The following is a 24,552-nucleotide window of genomic DNA, read 5'->3' as shown; positions in this document are numbered from 1 at the left end:
TAAGCATAGCATGGGATTAAATGCAAAGCCAGTCAAACCACTCACAGACATGTTTCAACCTTAATGGGTATCATCAGTGTGAGGTTGGTTTATACTTGCTTTGCAATATTTCTAGACTGGGTAGGTTTACCATACACATTTTAAGTTATGGTGGGTGAAAAAGGCGACAAAATCCTCCACCTATAGCCAATAAAGAAAATCACTTGTGAGCACATTCACATGTCTTAGACAGGTCTGCAACTCTGCTTTTCAAAAGGTGACACATTGTGCGCCCATTTGCATGTCATTTCCCAGAATCCCTTGCTGCAGTGGGAGCACTGTATGCGAGGTGATAATAGTGAAAGGCGGGGTTGCAGACCTGTCTAAGGCACGTAATATAGTGGGTGCGCGCCGGTGCGAACGCACGCGCACGTGCCGCACACTTTTTGTTTGTACGGGTCCGTGCTACTGTGAGCGACAGTCTTGGAAGGTACTGTGTGTGTGTGTGTGTGTGTGACTGGGTAACTGTGTGTCTGTGTGTGTATATATATATGTGTGTGTGTGTGTATGTATGTATAGTGATATATGTGTGTGTGTGTGTGTGTGTGTGTGTGTGTGTGTGTGTGTGTGTGTGTGTGTGTGTGTGTATGTATAGTGATGTGCGTGTGTGCGTGTGTGCGTGTGTGCGTGTGTGCGTGTGTGCGTGTGTGCGTGTGTGCGTGTGTGTGTGTGTGTGTGTCTGGGTAACTGTGTGTGTGTGTGTGTGTATATATATATGTGTGTGTATATATATATATATATATATATATATATATTATGTAACAAGAAAAAAGAAACCCGCCTTGGAGCACTCAGGTATACCGTATAGAAAATAACAATTTATTAATTGACACAAAGAGAAGTAGATAACAGTACAACAATGTTAAAAATTAGGCTAGGACCCCTGACACGAATACTACCCAAAAGAAACACTGTTGCATGATATAGGGATAAACTATCGGTGTAAACCCTAATGCCTAGTGTAGGCAAACATGTAAGAATCACTTAGATATGCAAAAACTCTTACAGGCTATTTCAAATTCCAAGTAAATGAGACATGCATCAGGTTGAATAAGTCCCCAAGGACATGGAGTGATTAGCCAGTATATACAATACTTCCTCATCAAGCATAAATTCCGCCTCTAAAAAGCAGAAGTATAATCCAAACCCACAGCAATTAGAGTCTCTGTGGGAAATTGGTAGCTGTGCTCTGAGGGTCACTCTATACAAAGAATATAATAACACGCATGTAACATGAAGAAATCCGTGCTCTCAAAAGAGTGTAAAGTGTATTGCACACATGAGTATCAAAAGCGTTCAATGTCCAGAAAGATAATCACAGCAATGTTAGGTAGCATAGTTACGTGACTGTATAATCCAGGGGTCCTGCCTAGCACCCCCACTCCTACGCGTTTCGTAAGAGGACTTAAACTTGGAGTGGTGAGGAAGCTAGGACAGAACACTGTTTAAAAATGTTGATTTTCGCGCCAAATGAGGAGATAAGCAGCTGTGTATAATCTTTACTATGAGTAATAGTCCGTACTTCCGCGTGTCAAGGTGAGACGCATGGTGTCTACACCCAAATCCTGTATGGCGTCACCATGCGTGATGCGTATGCGCATTATAACCGCAACACAAGAATTAGTGCGGCACAGAGTGGTAGCGCATACTCCCTATGTGCAGGCTTAACACGTGTTGCGTATGCGCAACGTTAGCATAAAGGACATGCGCAGAGCAGCCGAAATAAATGAGGAGTATCAGTGAATACCATGACAGCCTGCATAACGCCATATCACATAGTGCGCATGCGCAAAGCAGCGCGATGCGAAAATTACTGATCCACTATACTAATTAGCCAGAATCCATTAAAAGGCATTCTTGCGCATAATTGGAGATAGTTATAGGGTAATCCTACAATGTATATATAGTGTAGATTTTCATATCTGCATTAAACATCATACATTAGACTCGCGCATGCGCAAGAGGGACTCAGTAATCGCATACTGGCAAATTGGTGCTGACGCAAAAGGTGTACAAAGCCCCACTTCTATCAACCATATTGACCACAGAAAATGTGTTATCAGAAGGGAATGGCCGAGCCCCAAATCATCTCATTTAGAGAGACTTGCTCAGACAAATGAATAAGACTTAGGCCGCGTCCATGGATAGTGTTTGCGGGCGGAGGCGCGCTTCCGCTCGGCACTGAGCCCCTACAGCCACAATGAGAGCGGCTTTAGTAGGGGCTCGCCTACGCTTCCGCAAGCGCGCGGAAGCGTAGGTCTTAGGAAAATGTAAAATTTTCCCACTTGCCGGAGCGCAGGGCCGGTCACGTGAGCGGTTCGCCCAATGAGGGCGAACCAGCTCCGTGACGTCACTGGCCCGCCCGCCGACTCGCCCACGGACGGTGCGCTGTCTAAGGCCAGGGAAAGCACCCGCTTTCCCTCAGCCTCAGCGCGCCTCCGCCCGCCAGCAAAAACCATGGCCGAGGCCTAAGTGTGAAGGGAGGGTAAATGATGTATAACAATGAACTTAGTCCGAATGAATGTCCACGAGCGTAATAGTTACTTTAAGTCCGTTATAGTATATCATATCGTGTCTTGATCTTTAAAGAGGACTCTGGTCATGATGTTGATCTTTAACCCATAGATCTCAAGTTGATGGTTTGAAGAAGGCGCGGACAACTTCACAGTCGTGCCAACCTGGCCAAGAGCCGAGCATCCAAGAATCGACTCTGTGTCCCCGCCACTCTGCCATACAAGTGATATACTCGAACTATTGAAAACACAATAAAAGTATGCAATAAATATTCTTATCAAAGCAATAAAGTCATTTATACATAAAAATACAGTGCATCAATTCTGGTAATAAAGTCCAAAGAACATTGCCTAAGAATAGTGACGAGAGAAGTTCCATAAAAACATGGCAAAGCCTGTGTAATCGTTCAAGCCTTTCGGGATCATAGAATCTATTTGCGTAATCCATCTAGTCTCCCTACGTAGAAGGGCCCTCTCAGGGTCTCCACCTCGTATGCCCAGCGTGACCTTTTCAATTGCGAAGGCCCTCAGGCGTGTACTGTCCGCATTGTGCTTAATTAGAAAATGTCTAGCAATGGTTGTGATTTTCTTAAAATTATCAAGATCTCTTTGTGCGTTTTTGACATTTCTAACATGTTCCAAAATCCGGGACCGGACCTCCCTTGTGGTCATTCCAACATAGGGTAGATCACAGGGGCATAACATGCAGTAAATAACCCCTTTATATTTACAATTGAGTGTGTTCTTAATATTGTAATCATGGGTCTTCGTGCTATTACGTGCTATACTCACGTAACTATGCTACCTAACATTGCTGTGATTATCTTTCTGGACATTGAACGCTTTTGATACTCATGTGTGCAATACACAGGCTATTCACTTTACACTCTTTTGAGAGCACAGATTTTTTCATGTTACATGCGTGTTATTATATTCTTTGTATAGTGACCCTCAGAGCACAGCTACCAATTTCCCACAGAGACTCTAATTGCTGTGGGTTTGGATTATACATCTGCTTTTTAGAGGCGGAATTTATGCTTGTGATGAGGAAGTATTGTATACTAGCTGATATACCCGGCGTTGCCCGGGCGTGGAAGGGCAGGGGGCATGGAGTGGAAGGGGGGGGGGCAAAGGGCAGGGGGGGGCAAAGGGCAGGGAGGGGGGGGGCAAAGGGCAGGGAGGGGGGGAACTCAATCCCCCCACACACACACACAATCCCCCCCCCCACACACACACACACAATCCCCCCCACACACAATCACACAATCCCCACACTCAATCCCCCCCCACACACACACAATCCCCCCCACACACACACTCAATCCCCCCCACCCCCCACACACACACACTCAATCCCCCCCACCCCCCACACACACACACTCAATCACTCCCCCCCCCCCCCCACCACCACCACAAACACACACACACACACACACACTTAATCAGTCCACAATTTCACCTGGGGGGGCGACATGCTCCGATCCCCCAACCCCCCATGCTGCTGAAAACGGGAAGCAGACAGGAAGAGAAGGAGAGGCTGTCTGTGTGCAGAGAGAAGCCCCGCCCCCTCTGCAAGACACAGACATAGAAGCAGCAGCACGGATCTTCTGGCCCCGCCCCCTCTGCAAGACACAGACATAGAAGCAGCAGCACGGATCTTCTGGCCCCGCCCCCTCTGCAAGACACAGACATAGAAGCAGCAGCACGGATCTTCTGGCCCCGCCCCCTCTGCAAGACACAGACATAGAAGCAGCAGCACGGATCTTCTGGCCCCGCCCCCTCTGCAAGACACAGACATAGAAGCAGCAGCACGGAGCTTCTGGCCCCGCCCCCTCTGCAAGACACAGAAATAGAAGTAGCAGCATGGAGCGCCCGTGCACAGCTCTGGCCGCCCCCAGGTTTCCCTGCAAGCTGCTCGCGCCCCCCCTACATAATCGTGCGCCCCCCCTACCGTGTGTGTGTGTGTGTGTTTGGCCCGTCACTACGCCTCAGGCCAATGAGAGGTGTGCGGGGGCGGGCGGCCCAAGGGACCAATGAGATTTCCCCTAGGGACACCGGACATCCAGACAGGCATACAGTGCTTTCACTAATATAGTATAAAAAAGAAGATACTGGCTAATCACTCCATGTCCTTGGGGACTTATTCAACCTGATGCATGTCTCATTTACTTGGAATTGGAAATAGCCTGTAAGAGTTTTTGCATATCTAAGTGATTCTTACATGTTTGCCTACACTAGGCATTAGGGTTTACACTGATAGTTTATCCCTATATCATGCAACAGTGTTTCTTTCGGGTAGTATTCGTGTCAGGGGTCCTAGCCTAATTTTTAACATTTTGTACTGTTATCTACTTCTCTTTGTGTCAATTAATAAATTGTTATTTTCTATATGGTATACCTGAGTGCTCCAAGGCGGGTTTCTTTTTTCTTGTTACATAATTACTATTGACCCGTGAGCATCGCCTGCCTGTTATGGAAACTTTTCAATTATATACTGGTCTGTGGTGACCATTATTGTGTTGGAGTGGATGCGAGGTTATCTCCTTTTTCTTTGTATGTATACAGGCATACCCCGGTTTAAGGACACTCACTTTAAGTACACTCGCGAGTAAGTACATATCGCTCAATAGGAAAACAGCAGCTTACGCATGCGCCTGTCAGCACGTCCTGAACAGCAATACTGGCTCCCTACCTGTACCGAAGCTGTGCGCAAGCGGGGAGACTATAGAGCCTGTTACAAATGCGTTATTTACATCAGTTATGCGCGTATATGAGGATTGCAGTACAGGACATGCATCGATAAGTGGGGAAAAGGTAGTGCTTCACTTTAAGTACATTTTCACTTTACATACATGCTCCGGTCCCATTGCGTACGTTAATGCGGGGTATGCCTGTGTATATATATATATATATATATATATATATATATATATATATATATATATATGTGTGTGTGTGTGTGTGTGTATATGTTTGTGTATAGATTGTGTGAGTTAATAATTTATTAAATAATATTTTTAAAATAAAAAAGACTTTGTACAGTATGAATAAAAATTATTTTTATTGTGCAACGTTGATAAATATATATACACACATACACACGTACATACACTACAGCGGCAGTAGCGGCGCGAATACATACTTTTCTGAATCTTTCCCCCTGTTGACCGGCTCCATGCTCACTGCCGTGTGCGCGCGCGGCCCTAGCATACAATGGCTGGCTAACCACAGCCAACTATAAGGCCAGTTCCCCGCTGGCTACTGCAGCGCTCGCTCTGGCGGACGCTGCAGGGACAAGAGCCGCCCCACAATGGGGCCGGGCCCCCTACGAGGGGGGGGGGGGGGCCGCCGCGCTGCGCCAACAGAAAATCCTGCCCTCAAGAAAATTGAGATCAGGACTCGCGAAGGAGTGCTAGGCCACGCCCCCCAGCGGTTCAGCCAATGAGGGCGAACCTGCCGGGTGACGTCATGGATGCGCCCCCGTCACTCCCCATGCAGCTCTCTGCAGACCGGGGAATTCGGCTGCATGCTCCGTCAGCCTCGCAGGTGCGCGTGCAGCGCAGGCAGCGGGGCCGCAGCCTAAGGCCCCGCTCCCACAGCACACTACACGACGTGCGCGCGTTCGCCATAGATGCCTGGCGGCCAATGGTTGTGTTCAGTATTGTCGACGCTGCTGCAGTCGCGGGAGTCTTTTCAATCTGTGATCTCCGGCTGCAGCAGCGTGACGTCAATTTCAGCAGCCAAACAATGTCCAGACGTTTACACTGATTGGCTGCTGAAATTGAGACTCGGCAGTGAAGACGGGGGGACCGGAGAGCTGCCTCGGATGGAATCATGTATGCACGTGACTTGTCAGTACGCCGGATTGCTGCTTTATTATATCCTCCCGCGCTAAAGGGAGCTCCGGCGCAGTGCTGAGGAAAAACAAAAACCCACCATACATTTGCTCTGCGCCCATTACACTGCGCCGCCGCCGCCGCCCGCTCTGTTGGATCATTTTGTCTGCTGGGGATGATCACATATCGGCCAACAGATGGAGGCGCGCACACGCAGCGTCGCAAAGCCCCCTGTGTGAACGCGGCCTAAGTCCTGCGCGCGCACGGCGCAGCAAGCGCGCCCACTTTATTACGGGCATAAGACATGTGAATGTGCTCACAAGTGATATTCTTATTGTACACACAAAAAAAATATCTGCCCAACCAGCTGATTATTAGCTGATAAATCATTAATCACGTCAGCCACTGGCAGACGTACAGGCGCAGTCCGGAGATATCCCCTCGCCCAGGCGCTGTCACTTCCCCTTCTGCGCGCGCGCGCGCGCACACAATCACACCTGCTGATGGGGGGGAGCGGGTGCGCGAGACCCGGCCTGCACGCGCCGACTCTCCCTCTCGCGCGCGTTCGAGGTGAGGCCGGAAGTGACGCGTGCGAAAGGCAGGCTTCCTGTTTCTTCTGTGGTGTTTGACGCTGGGCGTTGGGTGGTGGCCACTGCTTCCTCCTCGGCATTATCACTACACTCGTTAGCAGGCGGCAGGGGGGAATCGGTGTAGCGAAGGTTTGGGGGGGGACGTGACGTATCTGAGAGACCAACGACAACCTCGCGCGCGCGCCTTCTCTCCGCGAGCTCACTCCCCTGTACATCGGCTCCCTCTCTTTCCCGCCCCGGGCTGCCAGGAGCTTCGACGCCCAGAGCATCCATGCAGGCCATTAAGTGCGTGGTGGTTGGGGACGGGTAAGTGACACATTTCCTTCTCTTGTGTGGATGTATTTGCTGCCCGCTGTAATGGTGTGTGTGTGTAATAACCGTTACCGGTCTGCGGCTGTCACCGGCGGCCCCTCCCGGCTCCTCCACCCCCCTCCCGGCTCCTCCACCCCTGTAGTGGGGCTAGCTCTGTGACTGGTGGGCGGTTGCGAGGTCTCCGTGTCCCCCTGGGTGATCGGTTGTAATCCACCGGCCTCCAAATAATAAATCAGAGATCCGGGGAAGGGAGGGGCAGAGGATCATAGCAAAGCTTACATCGTATGGCACAGTGTTAGGGGCCCCTGCTTTCCTGTACGGTTCATAATAACATCCATATAGTGATGGCGACAATGGAGCCTTTTGGCTATCAAAATAGAAGTAGCTGATGGCAAAGAAGTATGTGTGTATATGTATGTGTTCCTGATCATGTAATAAGGGTCCACCCCCTGTTAAGGGAATGGTGGGTAGAGTTGGCGCGGTTCAATGTTTCTTGCCGATCCTGGAGAGCCCACCCATCCCCCAGGGGCTCTTTACACCTCACTGATCACACCCATACCATCTTGTATGTTCCCCTTCCATATTGTAGTTCTTGTTTAATCACTCCGCAAAGCTCGCTGCAGGATGAGGAATATCTCGGCACTGTGCAGGCCCATCCCAGCCTGGCCACGTTTTCACTAACTGAATTCCCAAACCATTCACATTGTGAATCTTGGTTATTTTTATTTGCACAATTCCATATTTACTTTATTACTAAACAGTAATTTAGCATAACAAAAATAAATATGATCAAGCAAACCCTTTATTTTACATGGACTTAATTACATATTGGTAATCTATATATTATACCCCCCCACCCCCCTCTCTCCTGCTGCTGCTGGTTAGAGTAGTTGTGATGGGCTATAAACGGTATTCAAGTGTTGCTCAATGTATTTTCTGCTATTCCCAGATTGGTGCCCCCCAGATCTGTGCTTCTGACATGTTGGCACTGCCACAGGTTTCAGCTGGCATGCCTCCCAGTTCAGCCCAATGTGAGGACCTGTTGACTCGTCTCTTATAACTGTTACTTCTTCTGTGATTGCTTTCAGCACCTCTCAAATCCCAGTCATTCAGTATTTTCAAACAGAATCTATTTATCCCTTTCCTATTTAGCAGAAACACATTGTGTGTTATTTGTTTGTATTAAGAAAGTACCAGTACATAAATTACGTGTAACATCATAACCTTTTCCAATTTGACATGCACATTCACTATATACACACACACACACACACACATCGACAAATCACCAAAAAAAATCTACTCGCCACCTGGTACCACACGTGTGCTGCTTGGGCCAATAGGAGCTCGCCACGATGTTAAATCCACTCGCCCGGGGCGAGCAAATGTATAGGTTTGTCGAACACTGTATATACATATATACACACGTACATACATATTTGTGTAACATTTTTTTACAATCTAAATTGTAAAAAAACAAAAACAAAACAGCCTTTTGTAGATTTAGAAAAAGCTTAAAGTAAAGAGCTGCCTGGTGGAAATTTTGAAAGTATTCAGGGACCAGTAGTAAAGTCACCTCCGACCACAGTTTGAGAACCACTCATTTTAAAGGGATTTGTTAGACTGTAACCCTGCTAGTTCTGTCACATATCTGTCTGATTCCTGGTAACTGATCGTGTTTTCCCATGTCCCAATCAATTTCAGATTGTTTTTCTCTTTGGATTTGAAGTTAAAAATTGGCACTTGTGTATTTGCTTATTGCACTGTTCTTATAGTGTATAGTGTAAATCTGTCATTTAACCCCTTTCTGGCACACTGGACCACTTTTTTTTGTTTTTGTTGTTTTAATTTTCCTTTTTTCATTGACGAACGTAAAGGAATGCTAGTGGAAATCTTGTATATTTTTTTGCTACAGTGTTTGAAGTGGGCCTATTTTAATTATGGAAGTGCCTATTTACCCAGCAGCCTCCTCTGTAACCTCCTCCCTTCCCTTATTTAACCAACAATGATCTACTCCCAGATTATTAGGATTTAGAGTCCTTGTTAGGTTTACGCTGGCATATTGGGGTTATGATAACTGACAAACATAAGATATTAAAAATGGTAAACCCCATCCAAAGCATTTCTTACCATAGAAATTTTTTAAAATGTATTTTAATCTTTTAACCATTATACTTTTTTTGTGTGAATAGGGTACATTTTACACATGTCACTGTGCTCTAGGCAGGCCTGTCCCTTTAAACGTGTTTGGAACTGCCTGAGGAAGTTCACCCGTTGCTGTTGTTGTCGTCGTTGCCCTCCCCCCACCCTTCTTCCCTGACATGGATCACCCAAAGCCAAAAGATTTTCTCAGCTGCTAGGCATTATTTCCCCTTTCGCCCTTTTATAGAAATGGGAGATTTTGTTTAAAACTTGTTACACACAGACATTATTATCCCCCCACTATCTAGACTACGAAGTTAAGTTCCTGTCAATTAAATTATTTTTCCCTGTGTTCTCCACACTTTTTTTTTTTTACAATGCTTGTTCTGCTTTTGTGTGGGTGTTTTTTTTTTTTTGGTGCAAGCATTTACCTCTCGGATAGAAGTGCTTGAATTTCAAGGTGATCCAAGACTATACCCCACCACCATGGTTATAACAGCTGCTAGAAGAAACAAAATACAGCCTGGCACACCCAATAAGGGAACTGGAACCAAGTAAAATTACCAGAAAGTCATGTTTATTTAAAGCAGCAGTCCTCTCTAACCAGATTTGTTTGCACTATACTTTTTTTTTTTTTTAATTAAAAAAGCTTTTTAAAGGTTTCCCATCCTTTCCAACACTGTTTTTTAGTTTTAAAATTAGATGCTTCTACCAGGAGATATACACGTTTCAAAAATGAAGTGTCAGGGAGGTTAAAGGTGCAGTTCAAGCTGCCGTTTAAAAAACAAAAACAAAAAAAAACCCCCATTTAATATGTGCATCAATATAAGTGATTAGCTAATCTGCAGATCGATCTCTTCTCCTGTGATCGACTGTAATAGATCGCTTTAATTCAATTCTTGCACAGCATTGTGGGTAACGTAGTCCAGCAATATATGTGACTGGGCTGTTACTAGATACAATTGGTGCACTGCTAGAGAGAGGGGGCGGGGCTCAAGAGCCAGAGCCCATCAGAAGGGGAAGGGGCTGTCACTTTGGAAATGCTTCCTACATTAGAAACATTAAAAATGTCTTTAAAAATATATTTTTTTAAATAAATGCTACAAGTATTTTCTCATAGTACAGAACTGATTTATTAAAAAAAAACACACATGTAGGATATTGCTTGACCTGCCGCTTTAACACTGAGCTCATTGCAGCCTAGCTTTTGAAGTTACTATGCTAACCTTTAGACAGGGGCCCTCAACCTTTGTGCCCAATGGCACAGCATTCAGGAAAGAGTGGCGTGCACCAACCAATGCGTGTGCACGCAAGCATACACTTACAATACAAGGCTGGTCCCGGATGCGGAAGTTGTCTGACTTCTGGCACGCAGTAGCGGTCGGTGGCACTACAGTTGCGGGCACACAAGGCTTGGCGGGTGCGTTGGGGACCCCTGCTTAAGGGCTGTTCTATAGAGGGTGCGCTTGCTGCTCTGTGCGCGCCCGGCAGTTATAGTTGGCTGAGGTTTGTCAGCCTTTTTATAATGGTGCGTGCGGCAGTGAGCATGCAACCGGCCGACAGGGGGGAAGATGAAGAAAATAAAGATTTGTGTGTGCGCACAATGTAATAAATTTATTAACGTATTTATTTCAAACTTATAACACATACACATTACTAGCTATTCCTTTTTTGGGAGTGCCGAGCTGTATGTGGCCACTGCAACTCCTAAATCTCCAGAAAAGTTATTACTTATGGGGGCCAATCTCAGACAGTGCTTTAGCACTAAGAGCCTGATTTGGCATTACTGTATGACAATCCCATTCAAGTAACATAATTAAGATCATAAGTAACTTGCAGCGGGAGCCCATGGATTTAAGGAAATTAAATTGGAGAAATAGGTAGCTAAAAGACTGCTGTTATAGTAACAGGAAGTATTTCAGTATTAGACATATGATCGATCAGTCTTCAAGAAGAGAAGACTTATGCCGTGTTTTTACGTGCACGCATAGAAACAAAAACCCGTGAAATGTGATCACTTTACTGCACAGTGATTAGATGTGAGATAAGGGATAGGTAGAATTTGCTGCAACATAATGCATGTGTGTTTTAGTCCGTCTATTGTTCAGGTTAGATGGTGATTAATTTGTAAGAGAGGCAAAAGCAATTGTGATGTTATTTGTAGTTAACAATGCACAGGTCTCCTGCCGGGTTATCAAGCTGTACCTAAACTATGGCATAAAGAAACGGATTTGACTTGCTTATTCGTGTATGCATTATTGAACTGATTGTGAACCGTAGCTTTATTAGGCCAATAAAAATAAGTGTGATGGTTTTTAATGCTGCGCTTATAGTCCCGTCGACGGCGCCCCGAGTCAAAACAGGTTGATGTAATCCGTTGCGTGCGCCTATAGTGGGCGCGACACAGCGACAAATCGCTGAAGTCGAGAGAATTCGATTTTTTTCAGCGATCACCGCATGTCAGCGACACATGAGCAGTTCAGCTAATGAGGGCGAACCGCTTATGTCCATGCCTCCGCCACGCCCCCCTGTCACCCTCGTCTCCTGCACTATAAGCAGAAATCGCTGTTACAACAACGATGGATGACATCACGCGGTCGCTGCAGCCAGGACTGTAAGCGCAGCCTAAGGCCTTGCCCCCGCTGCCTGCTACAGCGTCCGCTGTGGCGGACGCTGCGCTCACGAGAGCCCTCCCCGCAATGGCGCCGGGCCCGCTGCGAGGGGGGGCCGCAGCGCTCGCGCGAGAGCTACTCCTGCTCTCAATAGAATTGAGAGCAGGAACTCGCGTCGAGCGGCTAGGCACGCCCCCCGGCGGTTCAGCCAATGTGGGCGAACCTGCCGGGTGACGTCATGGCCGCGCCCCCGTCACTCCTCCGCCACGCCCCCCCCCCCGGTCTCTGCTCCTGCAGTGAGCTGCAGACCGGGGAATCGGCTGAACGCGCCGCCAAAAGCGCGGGCGCGCATTACAGCGCCGGGGCCTTAGCCTAAAGCTGCAGTTCAAGCAATATCCTACATGTGGTTTATTTTTTTTTATTTTTAAATCGGTTCTGTTCTATGAAAAAAATGTTTTTTAATGTATTCTAATGTAACAAGCATTTTTGTTTCTATAGCAACCATTTACAAAGTCACATTTCCTTCCACTTCTGAAACAGGCTCTGGCCCATCCCTTTTGCCCTCATATATATATATTTTTTAAACGGCAGCTTGAACTGCTGCTTCAAGGTAGTTATTGCCTTTTGTAGTTCAGATAACTTTTGTGGTTCAGCGTATGTATAATCATTGGTGTACTTTAGCTTTAAATTCTGAAGTGAATCATAATCTCCTGGCTATGATCCCTACATGTAATAATATTCTTGCTTAGAATACTTTATCTTTTCCCTTATGTTTGAACCCCATGTTTTAAACCAATCTGACACGGATTGGGACTTTGACTTATTTAGTTCTTCATCTTTTCAGTGCTCAGAGCAATGAGTGCCTGCAACATGAAAAACTGAATATTTTGTGCACTGCTTTGCCAAATATGTACAGAAAATAAAACCTGTCTATTATCTGATCGAAGCCTAGCCAGCATAGAAGGCAATGGCTACAATATCGAAACTAGGCAAAAAATTAAGGCAATCTCTTGGGGGTAAAGTATTAAGTCAAACATAGACTAGTGACAAACGATATCTCCTCTGATCTACTAGGCTTGCAAAGACCTTTTATGTAATGGTTCTCTGTAAGCATGATGCCAAAGGCTCATTTAATATTACCGAAATCCTAATAGTTGTCATGAACTGAAGGACCAAGTGTCCTCTCCTTGGCCTGTATCTGCTTTGTATTTATCAGTGTCAGGATATACAGTAACTTGACAATGCCAATGATTAATAGCTAGGGCTTGTAATATCCTGAAGTCTTGCAATTCCTGTACATCATGATTGCAATGAATCAGTGCACAAGTGAAAAATTAACATTTCAAAACCAGCTTGATTATGATGAGCTTTAGGCTGGGGCCATGGTGCCGCAGACCATGCAGAGGTGGCCGTCCGCACGCTGAGCGATCAGATTGCCTTAACGCAGTGATTGCGTCCATGCGGCGTGCGTGCAGCAGGAGGGTGCGCGCGTTGCGCAAGACAACACTGATTTCTTTGCGCGACAGGCGGGTCACGTGAGCAGTTCGCCCAATGACGCCCCTATAAACGCCTCCCACGGCCCTTCCACCATGGGCAGGGAAAGCTGTATACGCGAACTGTGTACAGCTTCACGCGGATCACCTCACAGCCTCCGCACGACTCCGTGCGGGTTAAGGCACCATGGCCCCAGCCTTACAGAATGAAATGAGTGAATCCACGTGAAATACAATATTTTTTTTTTTTTTTTTTAAGCGGTTTGCCATTTCAGAAAATATTGAAAAGTACTTGAAATGGAAAACATTTTCATTGTAGCAAAATCTTGCATGTGCCAGTCAGTGCAAGTTAAGTTCTTCAAGCAGGAAATATACGGCACACCATACAAAATAAAGTGGTTTCATTATTTTTTTGCAGACCTATAATTTTAGGTGTTTCCTGGACACATTTGATTTTTCATTCTGGTAAATGAAAACCACATAATAGATACATACCAGTGACATATTTCATTGTGTTCAATCGATTCCCAAAACTGCACAGAAAACAACATCTATCTGGACATTGACCTTGTGAGCAGCTTGACATAAACATGCTTTTAATTGTGAAAACTCGCTCATTAAAGAACTAGGATTCATTGCAGTGCTATGTAAAAAAATAAAACTTTTTGGAGATCACAAAATACTTGAGGTCTAAGATCTGAATTCTTTAAGGTCTTGTAGATAGTCTTTTGATGCCCAAGACCAATGCAGACCCCACAAAATAACCTTGTCGGCAGAAGACTTGATAAAGCTGCAACCCAAGGTGTGTGTGTGTGTGTGTGTGTGTGTGTGTGTGTGTGTGTGTGTGTGTGTGTGTGTGTGTGTGTGTGTGTGTGTGTGTGTGTGTGTGTGTGTGTGTGCGCGCGCGCGCGCGCCCCGCAAGGGATGACGACACCGCTTCCTATTGGCCCTCGTGACATTTAAGCTGACTATTCGATATCCCTGCGCTGCTCCCGGCACCCCACACGGAGGCATCTCAGGAATTAGGGGGTCCCGGCAGCTGAAATAAATGCGGTTTATCTCTGACCACCCCCCCTTTTTTAAATTTGATATATAAACTTGTCTGCTTGGATTACTTTTTTATTTTGTGGGTATGCTGTTTGAAAAAGTGTTTGCAATATAATGCTTTCTTTAAAGCTAATTTTGTGGTGTTTTACACTTTACAGGGCTGTAGGTAAAACATGCTTGCTGATCAGTTACACCACCAATGCATTCCCGGGGGAATACATCCCAACAGTGTAAGTAATGAGTGCGCCTGTAAATCCATCTTATTTTCTTCAAGTCTAACATCAAAATGATTGGACAGTTTGATGACAGACGGTCCATACATTGAAAGGTTGGACTGGGAAGAGCAGCTCTTCAACCATGTGTAAGAAACAAGTTTCCTGAGCACAAAGATGCCAAAACCCCAGTGTTGCTACCATAATAAGTTTCATATGTCGGCTTATAGCCCAGTTGTCTGCTTTGACGTGAGTTGCTAGTGTTCCTAGGTCAGAGTCACGGAAATCCGAGACAGAGGCAATATTTGCCCAGCTACCAGTTTGTAGCACCCTATTCTTTGTGCATACACTGCTGTAAATGAGCAGGCCATGCTATTGCCAAAGTCTGATACAAATAGAATATCTCATTTGTATACTATGAGAATTGAGTAATTGTGGTGTTATTTTCCAAGGTTTTTTTAGTTGACAGTGCATTGCAGGCCGCTCCCGCAGAGCATGGGCTTTTTATACACCTAGCTGTACCCAGCGTAACATAAGCCAATCTAGCAGATCTTAAAGGTTCTTAATTAAACATTACTCTGTTTTCACCCCTCCCCTGTAACGCTTTGCTGTCTCTTCACCCCTCTTCCCCACCTTACTCTCTCCTCGATCATGTCCTGCTCCTCTTTCCTCACTTTGCACTCCCTGCCTTAGGGTGTCTGCTCCGCTCTGTGCACACTACTCTCCCGCCTCTCTTACTCATCTCATCTGTCCTCGCTTTCTGTTTCTTCCTCCTACTCGCCTTGCTCTCTCTCCTTCTCTTTGCACTCCCTCCTGCCCCATGTGCCTACTGACCTCCATTACCTCCTCGTCATCCACCTGTCTCTCCTCTCTTCGCCGCCTCTCTCCTGTCTTCGCTGTCGTTGCGTAGCCCTGCAGCCCTGTAGCAGCTGAACCTCTGTACGGAAACATACCTAAGCGATAGTTAGATTTGCAAGATGAGAAATTAGTCAATCATTGGATTAAAAATAACATGTTTTTGTTAACCCAAATACTAGCTTCGACAACTACTCTGCCAATGTTATGGTGGATGGAAAACCAGTTAATCTGGGTTTGTGGGATACAGCCGGACAGGAGGATTACGACAGATTGCGTCCATTATCTTATCCACAAACGGTAAGTCCATCAGGGACTACAGCTCATTACTGCACTATAAAACGTGTTACTCAAATCATAATTGATAGTTTATCGGAAAGAGGCTTTAGTTGGAGCTCTTAAGGAGACTCTTATTAACTGTTTGCAAATAGTTGGTTTTCTTATTGCTGATACAGTAACACCCAAACTAGTCTCATAAAAACAAAGATGCTCCGTATGGGTATGTAAGCACTTTACCATCTACAGATAAGGAAACTCTTAAGTACCTAATGGAGCATCTTTAATGCCCAAAGACCGATCCGACCATCCCAGTGAGCTTCGATTATAGATCCAGGGCCGCCCGGCCCTTCTGTTTTATATTCATCACATATGGAACAATGGTCCTCAAAACTTAGGTCAGTTTGCGAGTGTCAAACAGCCTAAAACAGCACCCTAAAGGCTTGTTATACCTTTCCCAAAATGTCTGGCTAGTTAAACGTATGTACATGTGCATGTGCAGTATTGGTATTACGGATTGCAACACCTGATTGGAAAGAGCACAAAGTGAAGTTTTATTTGGAGGCAATCTACATGTTAGTCTGATAATTCTGGTGTCAAAGATCCCACAAATTTGACCCTTGAAGAGACCTACAAGCCATTTAATCTGAGATATGAAGGTTTTTACTCTTTAAGGCTACATATTAAAAAGGGCATATAACCTAATGACCTGGCTGCAATGTCAGTTTGCATCCCTTATTGGATTGAGGAGCTCGTCTTAACGCCTTATGTTTTGTATAGAGTCGTACATATATCTACAAGAGAAAACCACAATCGCGGTGGTGTGTGCCACTTAAATGTCATTCTGACCATCCTTTACATTGCCTCACATTCCCTTTTTAAAGGTATTTTGGCATTGATAAAAGTTGAAACTGCCCTTTCACTGAATTTCCCACTGCCATTGTTTTCCCAATTCACCCAGCCTCCCTGTGGCATGTGCGTGCAAAAGGCCTATGTTTGTATTATTCTTAGCATTTAAAATGCTTATAAAGCTTTATACAGCGTGCAAAATGGAGGGAGATGAGAAGCTTTGTAACACTTAAATCTGCATTTGAACCTGAATATTTTTTGTTAGGCCTTAAGCCCGAGCCCCCCAGCCTCAAATGTTTCGGTGAGTTTCTCAGCAAATGCAAACCACCTTGTGTCGGTGTGGGATGTAATTGGCACAGAGCTTTCCCCTTGCATGCAGAACACAATTAATGCCTTTTACTGTCATTTTGATCTGGCGTTTCCCGTGGTTACGAAGAAATAGTAGGAAGTGATCATTCTGTTTCATGTTCTGCTTGTGTTTTTAATCAGTGTCATTTTCTTGATTGTGGTTTGTTGCTGGTCTTCTTTCGTTGGCTTTAAAGAGGCCGACTTCTATGGTCCTGTTTTCTGACGGCTTCTATTGTGTAAACCAATACAATTAGTATATGCAAATGTAATTCCAAAAACAATTATCCAGTTTATATAAGACTGTTTGTTTCTTTTCTTTTAGGATGTTTTCTTAATTTGCTTTTCGCTTGTGAGCCCTGCCTCATTTGAGAATGTTCGTGCAAAGGTAAACATCCCTTTCTGTGGGGGAAGGGCCGGTTGCAGTGCATTCATGGGAATGTGGGGATGTTTATATGAATGCAGGGAGATGGGGTTTTTATTGTTCACTGAGGGGAGAGGTTCATACTGAGATTCATTAACAAACGCTGCACTGACCTAAATATTGCAACTGGTGTGTGAATGTGGTGATTGCACTGGCTGCTCTCAGTCGGTTTGGCTTGCGACAATCTTTACAGTCAATTAATTTGCTGTTTGTTCATACGAGGCTGTGCATGAAAACGTATGTTAGTTTGCTCTCTGGTATGTAAAGCGGGAAATGTACAGTATTTGTCGACAGTATAACAACATATCATGCACAAACTTTGCATAACAATAACTGCTAGTAGACGACAGGTTTTAGGCATTATCTCGCAAGTTTAGATGTAATCAGTTTGAGGTATTTATGTAATTATTTAGATGTTTTAAATCTGTGTATATGTTCTGTATAGTGGTATCCTGAAGTGCGACACCATTGCCCCAATACTCCAATTATTCTTGTGGGCACCAAGCTGGATCTGAGAGACGACAAAGACACCATTGAGAAGCTGAAAGAGAAGAAGCTCACACCTATTACCTACCCTCAGGGACTTGCCATGGCAAAAGAGATTGGTATGAACTGTTGAACGATCAACTTTTTAGGCCCTTGTTCAATGTCCTGTGTGGAAGTTTAGCCCCCCCATTCATTTGAATGGCACTGATCTCTTCTGCAGTGCCAGGTAGTAGCTTCACAGCATAGTGAGCTTGTGCCTGTAGTGTTACACTTAATGAGATCCCAAAATAAGATGTTAGTAGTTGGTCCCATTTAGTAATACTGAAGCAGCCAGCCTGTTCTGTAATACGCTGCATTTCCAGTTAGCGATGACATGGGGGTTGCAGTTTGAGTAAGACATTTCTGAAATCCTATATGGAGGGATTTTTCGGTGTTCCAATGTAATTAAAAGTTCGCTAAGCCTCTTATGTCTGGAATGATCACTTTTCTGTGGGTGCATTTCAATATCCAAGAAAACATTATGGGTGCTCCACTTTCCCTACACATTTAAGTACCCTGTTTATTACCCCCTAAATGACTTGTATTTACTCCTGTCACCTCCAGCTCCTAGCCAGCACCATAAAAATTGAAGCCCTTCATGAAAAGCATTTACCTCCCTAAACATCAGTATAAAAATCCTGGCAAAATACGAATCGTATATTCATTTCACATTCTAAAGTACTACCAGCTTTATTTATTTATTAAATAACAGATTATTAATTACCTTGGTCAATAATGTTTCTGCCCTGCAAACACCACACACTACTTGTTGAGTAAAGGGATTGTCTGAATACAGTTTTTTTCTTCCAATAGGTGCAGTGAAATACCTCGAGTGCTCGGCGCTTACACAGCGGGGTCTGAAGACTGTGTTTGATGAGGCGATTCGCGCAGTTCTCTGCCCACCCCCAGTTAAGAAGAGGAGGAGAAAGTGCCACCTGTTTTAAACATACTCGCCATTCTATATCCACTCTGAGGGATTACTGAGACTCACAATGCCAATTCCCAGCCCCCTTTTGTTATTCATTTTTTGCCTATAAAGTAATATTGAATCCATCAAATTCTCACGGTTTCCTTCATCCTATAAAAACAAAATACATTTTTCACACTACTAAAACGCAATCCTCAATGATAGATCTATCCTTATCGTTTACTTATCCTTACTTTTATGATCAAGATAATTAAGTGTTGCCAAAAGATACTCAACTCAGTTAAATATTTGTGCTACAAACATGAGCCATTAAATATATCAAGACATCTCTCTCTATTCCAATTTCTGGTAAAAAAAATAAATAAAAATAGATATGAAACTGTTCAAATACCCACAGTAAGCAAGATGCCTACTGCATTTATTAAACGATTTATTAACGTAAATTCACTGTATTGCATTGTAAATCAAAATGGTTATTTAGGAATGTTGGACCCTTATGTATCTTACTGCATGGGTTAAAATAAAGTTAATTGGTTAAAGGGTACTAATCCGCTCTTTTGGACGAACGTTGTATTAAGATGGGAATAAAAAATTAGATTTCAGGGTTTTACTAGTTGATATAAGCAACAGTATTTAAACATTTGACACTACAGCTTTGAAACTAGTATAAAAAACAGATATATAATGTTATGAATGCAGTAGATGACGAAAGGTTGTTATAGGTAATGATTTCAGATGTTTTTCCTTTTCAAGCAGGGCATTTGTTTGACCTCCTTGCTACTGGTTCCCAGAGCACTGGCCCAGGTGTACGTAACTCTGTTAAAGCAGGATAAATAACATGGCATTACATGTTTACAGTAACGGCCGGCCTTATCCCAGGGGTTCATGCATAGCCACGAGCCATGCAGAAATAACGGCTGTTGTGTATCATTAGCATAGGGTTAGGGCCATGTTAAGTCGGGACAAGGTTGCATTGGCTTGTGATAACGCTACGTTAAGCAGCTCTTACCAGAAGGTGGTGTTACTCCCATCCCGACCCTGAAATGGGGCGCTGGGAGGTAGAGGATAAGATGCGGAGTGGCCCATTTTCCTCTCCCGCCCCCCAATAAGTGTTCATTCCCTGCGTTAACCTTGCTTGCCCTTAATGTATATGCAATGTTATGGAAATGCATCTTGACCATATCATTAGTACTAACAGCCGTACACATGTTATGCTACTTAAGCAAGTAAAACTGGGTTAACGTAATGTTTTTACTATTAAACTACCATTAATGTTCCATTCAGTAACCTGGCAGAGCTTGGTGCATCTGGGCCTGTGTTTGCCCTTCCAGCATGAAAGGAGTTTACAATGGTCATTTCCACAGACGTTTAAGCGTTCCATGTAGCTCTTACTTGTAGAATGCCATTTTGTATTGTACAATCTTTGATTATCGTAATTTCTATTTTTCTGTAGTATATAAAAAGTAAAATCTAGTAGTTTTTTTTTCCTTCATGTTACTTCAAAGATGTGCGATCAGTGGCCTCCCTTTATAACACTAGGTGTAAAAAAAATCATATGAAGCAACTATACAAATAGTCATTTTTATGTTAGCCATTCTTTTAAAGCATAATCTTTAAGTATCTCCATATTGACAACTATACAGACACTGTAACCTTACTGATTTTTAATCCTTTCTTTACCTCTAGTTTATGTAAAATCATTAATGCTTTTATTTGTTCTGTTAGCTTGGGTCAGTGAGGTCCTGTTAATTATAGAGCAAGTGTTACTGTGCTGTATGTCCTAAACACTGGCAAAAAGTACAGACGACTCAATCTTTCTACCACTCGAACAAATTTAAAGAGCGTTTGAGAACGCTGCGAAATTGTGAACAGTGTTTTTACATTGATCTTTTGCTAATGCAATTTAGTGTTTTACATGCATGTTTGAATTAATAAATCATTAAACCACAATCATCGGCAATGCTTGAGTTTTTAAATATGGTGCATGCTCATTGGTTTTGATAAGGCATTTTGTGTGGCTGATGTGTGGTAACTGTCTTTCAAATCCTGTTTTCGCAAAGTCTGAAGGCAATTAATCCTGTATCTCCCGTTCTAGAAGGTGTCCCTGCATTTCAGTACGTTTTTGCTGTGGAATGTCTCTTTTTTAAAGATGCCTTTTTTCCCCCTATTTCAAAATTATTATTTTTTTGGATCATGACCACAGTTTTATATTTAAATATTTTGAGTAATATGGATGGAAACATCACCATTTTATGTAAATCTCTTTATAACTGCGACCTGATCACTCTAGTCTTGCAATTGCTGTTGAAATAATTGCTGTTATTTTCTCCTGCGCAGCCCTTACAAGAGACTTAAATATGGTACATTCCATGATTAGTTACTGTCCAGCCTCCTGAAAGTATCATCCTGTGGCGAGTTTGTGAACCCCTTAGGATTATCACATATTTCAAACCTAAAATGTTATTAGATCTTAATCGAAGTCCTAATAGATAGATAACCTGATCAAACAAATTAGACAAAAACATGATACTTTTTCAACATTTATCCACAAATGATTATATTATCCATGTGAGAAAGTATGTGAACCTTTAGATTCAGTACCTGGTGGCGCCCCCTTGAGCAGCAATTACTTCAACTAAGCATTTACTGTAACCGCTGGTCCGTCTCACATCGGGTTTGCCGAATTTTAGCCTATTCCTCAGAACTGCTTGAACTCTGTGACATTTGTGGGCTTCCTTGCATGGTCAGCTCGCTTCAGGTACTACCACATTTTGATGGGGTTTAGGTCCTGACTTTGACTAAGCCATTCTAAAACGTGGAATTTCTTCTGCAGCAATTCTTTTGTAGATCTGCATGTATGTTTATTATCATTATCTTTCTGCATGACCCCCTTCAGCTCACGGACGGATAACCTGACATTCTCCTCTAGAATCTTCTGATACAATGCAGAATTCATGGTTGTCAATGATGACAAGCTTTCTAGGTCCTTGGACAGCAAAGCAGCTGCAAACCATCACACTCCCACCACCATGCTTGATGGTTGGGATGAGGTTCTACTGTTCGAACGTAGTGTTTGGTTTTCACCAAACTTTAAGATTCTCATTGAGGATAAAATGTTCTACCTTTTTGACTCGTCTGTCCAGAGAACATTGTTTCAGAAATCTTGTGGATCATCTATGCTTTTTGGCAAACTTCAGATGGGCAGCTATGTTCATTTTAGAGAGCAGTGGTTTCCTCCTGGCTATCCTTCCATGAACACCATTCTTGTTCAGTCTTTTTCTGATAGTTGAGTCATGAACACTCCCGTTAACCCAGGTGAGAGCGGCCTGCATGCAAATCCTTGGATGTTACTCTGGGGTTTTTTTTTGTGTGACTTCCTCGATGATTTGCCAGTTTGTTGTTCGAGAGGTTTTGGTAGGATGACTGCTCCTATGTAGACTAACTGTGGTCTTGATCATTCTCCATTTGTAGACACTGACTGGATTGCTGGAGCCCCAAATCCTTATAAATGGCTTTGTAACCCTTTCTAGATTTATATCTATATATATATATCCATCAATCAATCTATCAATTTTTTTTTAATACTGTGGCATGTTTCCTCACCTGTATGGTGAAAACCAAACTCTCAAAGTTTCTGATCTTTATATAGGGTTGGGACTCCCAAATGCACTCCATATTATATAAACACCCGATTATCCCCTTTAATGTAGCGGAGTCATTTTGTTTCAAAAGACATGGAATTGGTTCATATAAACCCTATTGGATATTTAAGAAACAATGGTTTTGATTCAACAAGGTTATCATTGGGGTCCACAAACTCTCGCCACTATGTAAAACCTAATTGCAGAGATTGCTGCTACGAGTTAATCTTTACTAAATGTTTGATATTATAGCAAGTGATATCTGGAACCTGCCTCAAACTAACATCTGCATTCCAAAGGCATCGCTTTGCACGTTTGTTTAGCTTTATTACTAGCAGATGTGCGTTTTTTGTTCTGCTTAAATAACATCTGCCCTAACTAGTCCGGCGTGCAAGAAGTGGAATTCCAAAATACATCGGGGAGGGCTCTGGCAGGATTTTCTCATCTGCTTCGATCCATTTGCCAGATGACTGCACTGATTTTTAGATCGAATCCACAGATAATGGTTTCGGTCTGTAGCCAAAATAACATTTGAAGGCTCTCACTGAGCAGAGATTGGTTGTTATTCATTAAACTGCAACTAGTGCAGATCGGGGTATTAATGACTACAATAGCTGTTTCTGGGGGGTGGGTGGGAGGGCCTTGACTGGAGTGGAGCACAGCGGGTCTAAGCATTGCTAATGTTTTTAAGGAGTGTAGGAGTCCTGCTTAATGGAAATATTTCTGGAATTTGTTTACAATAACTACCTGTGACCGTAAGAATAAATAGGTCTGTGCTGTTTGCTGGTAATGCCCTGCCTCCAGGAAGGAAGGGAAAAAAAACCTGTTTCCCTTTTATTCCCCCCTAGGTGTTTTGGAAAGTACCGCATAGCAAATCGAGCATTTTTAGAGCAGTCAGAACTGTAAAAATTCTGCCATCAGTGTTGGGCTGCGCTTATAGTGCCTGCGATGGCAAAGCCGCTCAAACAAAACAATTGACTCTGTCGCCAGCGCTTATAGTAAGCGCGACGTCGCGTCTGGAAAATTGGTAGCCGGGTCTATTTGTTTTTTTTAGAGTTGCCACGTGACTTTCTCTAAACCAATCAAATTGCGCAGCCTGCCCCCTTTAATGACATCACTGGCGACCGGCGCTAAAAAAACAAATTACAACTATCGTGGGTGATGTCATCGGTCGCGTCGCCAGCACTATAAACGTGGCCATAGGCACATGGGGCCCATGTTTAGTAAGCAGTCTTCAAATACATGGGCTGGAAGCTGTCCTGTGGCAGAAGGAAGCTTAGTAAATATAGGTCCTGATGTGAACCTTCTGGGTATGTCCTATCTGTGCATTCATATTGTAAATCGGCAGAATCCACATTCTGCTCTGAAGCTGTTCTTTAAATCTTGGATGAAAATCTAATTCTGCGCACACTATTGCAGGGGAACCTGGTTCAAATCCTGGTGTTCCACTTCTTGTGATCTGGGGCGCAAGTCACTATCTCCCTGTGAGTGAGGCACCAAAATGACATTGTACGTTCTATAGAGCAGGGACTCGTGCTTGCAAAATTCTATGTACAGCACTGCTGCACACTGTCGGTGCTATATAAAATCTGTACAAAAGTATGCTACACACTGGCAGTACATTATAAAATCTACAAAAGTATGCTGTGCAATGGCAGACAATGATTTTAAATAAGAAAATGTACTGTTGAAATGTGTGCTTTTATTAATCAGCGTTTGTTGCTTATAGATGCCTTCATACATATTTTGTACGTTGGATGTTGTCAATTATAAATACAAAAAGATGTAATCCTTTCCACCCAAAAATTGGATTTATTCCATAGAAGCTCCTGCCGCACAACCATGCTTAATAAATCACAAGCAATTATACACGTACAAAAAAAACAAACCTTCAGAAAAGCTTGCATTATAAT

The 24,552-nt window shown here is 43.7% G+C and overlaps 2 protein-coding genes and 1 long non-coding RNA gene across 5 annotated transcripts in view; 1 reads left to right on the top strand and 2 right to left on the bottom strand.

The window, feature by feature from the left end:
• Nucleotides 1-837: 837 nt before the first annotated feature.
• On the bottom strand, nucleotides 838-4,110 carry LOC142462962 (uncharacterized). Its single transcript, XR_012787305.1, has 2 exons — nucleotides 4,012-4,110; nucleotides 838-2,790 (listed from the first exon to the last, which is right to left on the bottom strand). It is a non-coding gene; the product is annotated as an uncharacterized LOC142462962 (long non-coding RNA).
• Nucleotides 4,111-6,976: 2,866 nt separating this feature from the next.
• RAC1 (Rac family small GTPase 1) lies at nucleotides 6,977-20,948 on the top strand. 3 transcript variants are annotated; one of them, XM_075565427.1, is made up of 8 exons: nucleotides 6,977-7,284; nucleotides 8,240-8,321; nucleotides 14,743-14,814; nucleotides 15,834-15,951; nucleotides 17,042-17,077; nucleotides 17,447-17,509; nucleotides 17,991-18,150; nucleotides 18,884-20,948. In XM_075565427.1, coding segments are annotated over exons 2-8 (582 nt in total). In that variant the 5' UTR covers nucleotides 6,977-7,284; nucleotides 8,240-8,319; the 3' UTR covers nucleotides 19,015-20,948. The 3 variants fall into 3 exon arrangements, with proteins under 3 accessions (XP_075421542.1, XP_075421541.1, XP_075421543.1); XM_075565426.1 differs by lacking the exon at nucleotides 8,240-8,321 and having other exon boundaries at nucleotides 6,979-7,284; XM_075565428.1 differs by lacking the exons at nucleotides 8,240-8,321; nucleotides 17,042-17,077 and having other exon boundaries at nucleotides 6,984-7,284.
• DAGLB (diacylglycerol lipase beta) overlaps nucleotides 17,034-24,552 on the bottom strand; it is a 54,155-nt gene continuing 46,636 nt past the window's right edge. Inside the window, exon 15 of the mRNA XM_075565423.1 lies at nucleotides 17,034-17,353. Within this exon, the coding sequence (XP_075421538.1) occupies nucleotide 17,353 (1 nt within the window). The 3' untranslated portion in view covers nucleotides 17,034-17,352. The remainder of the gene's footprint in view (nucleotides 17,354-24,552) is intronic.

This window comes from Ascaphus truei, chromosome 11 (genome assembly GCF_040206685.1).
Source record: "Ascaphus truei isolate aAscTru1 chromosome 11, aAscTru1.hap1, whole genome shotgun sequence".
Classification (NCBI taxonomy): Eukaryota; Metazoa; Chordata; class Amphibia; order Anura; family Ascaphidae; genus Ascaphus; species Ascaphus truei.
The sequence above is the reverse complement of the archived record's forward strand: the minus strand, read 5'-3'. Positions and strand labels throughout refer to the sequence as shown.

Coding starts and splice junctions, on each gene's coding strand:
- RAC1 (XM_075565426.1), top strand. CDS start 7,250: ATGCAGGCCATTAAGTGCGTGGTGGTTGGGGACGG. Junction 15,952..17,041: donor CATTATCTTATCCACAAACG/GTAAGTCCATCA, acceptor ATTTTTTGTTAG/GCCTTAAGCCCGAGCCCCCC. Junction 17,078..17,446: donor CCCCAGCCTCAAATGTTTCG/GTGAGTTTCTCA, acceptor CTTTTCTTTTAG/GATGTTTTCTTAATTTGCTT.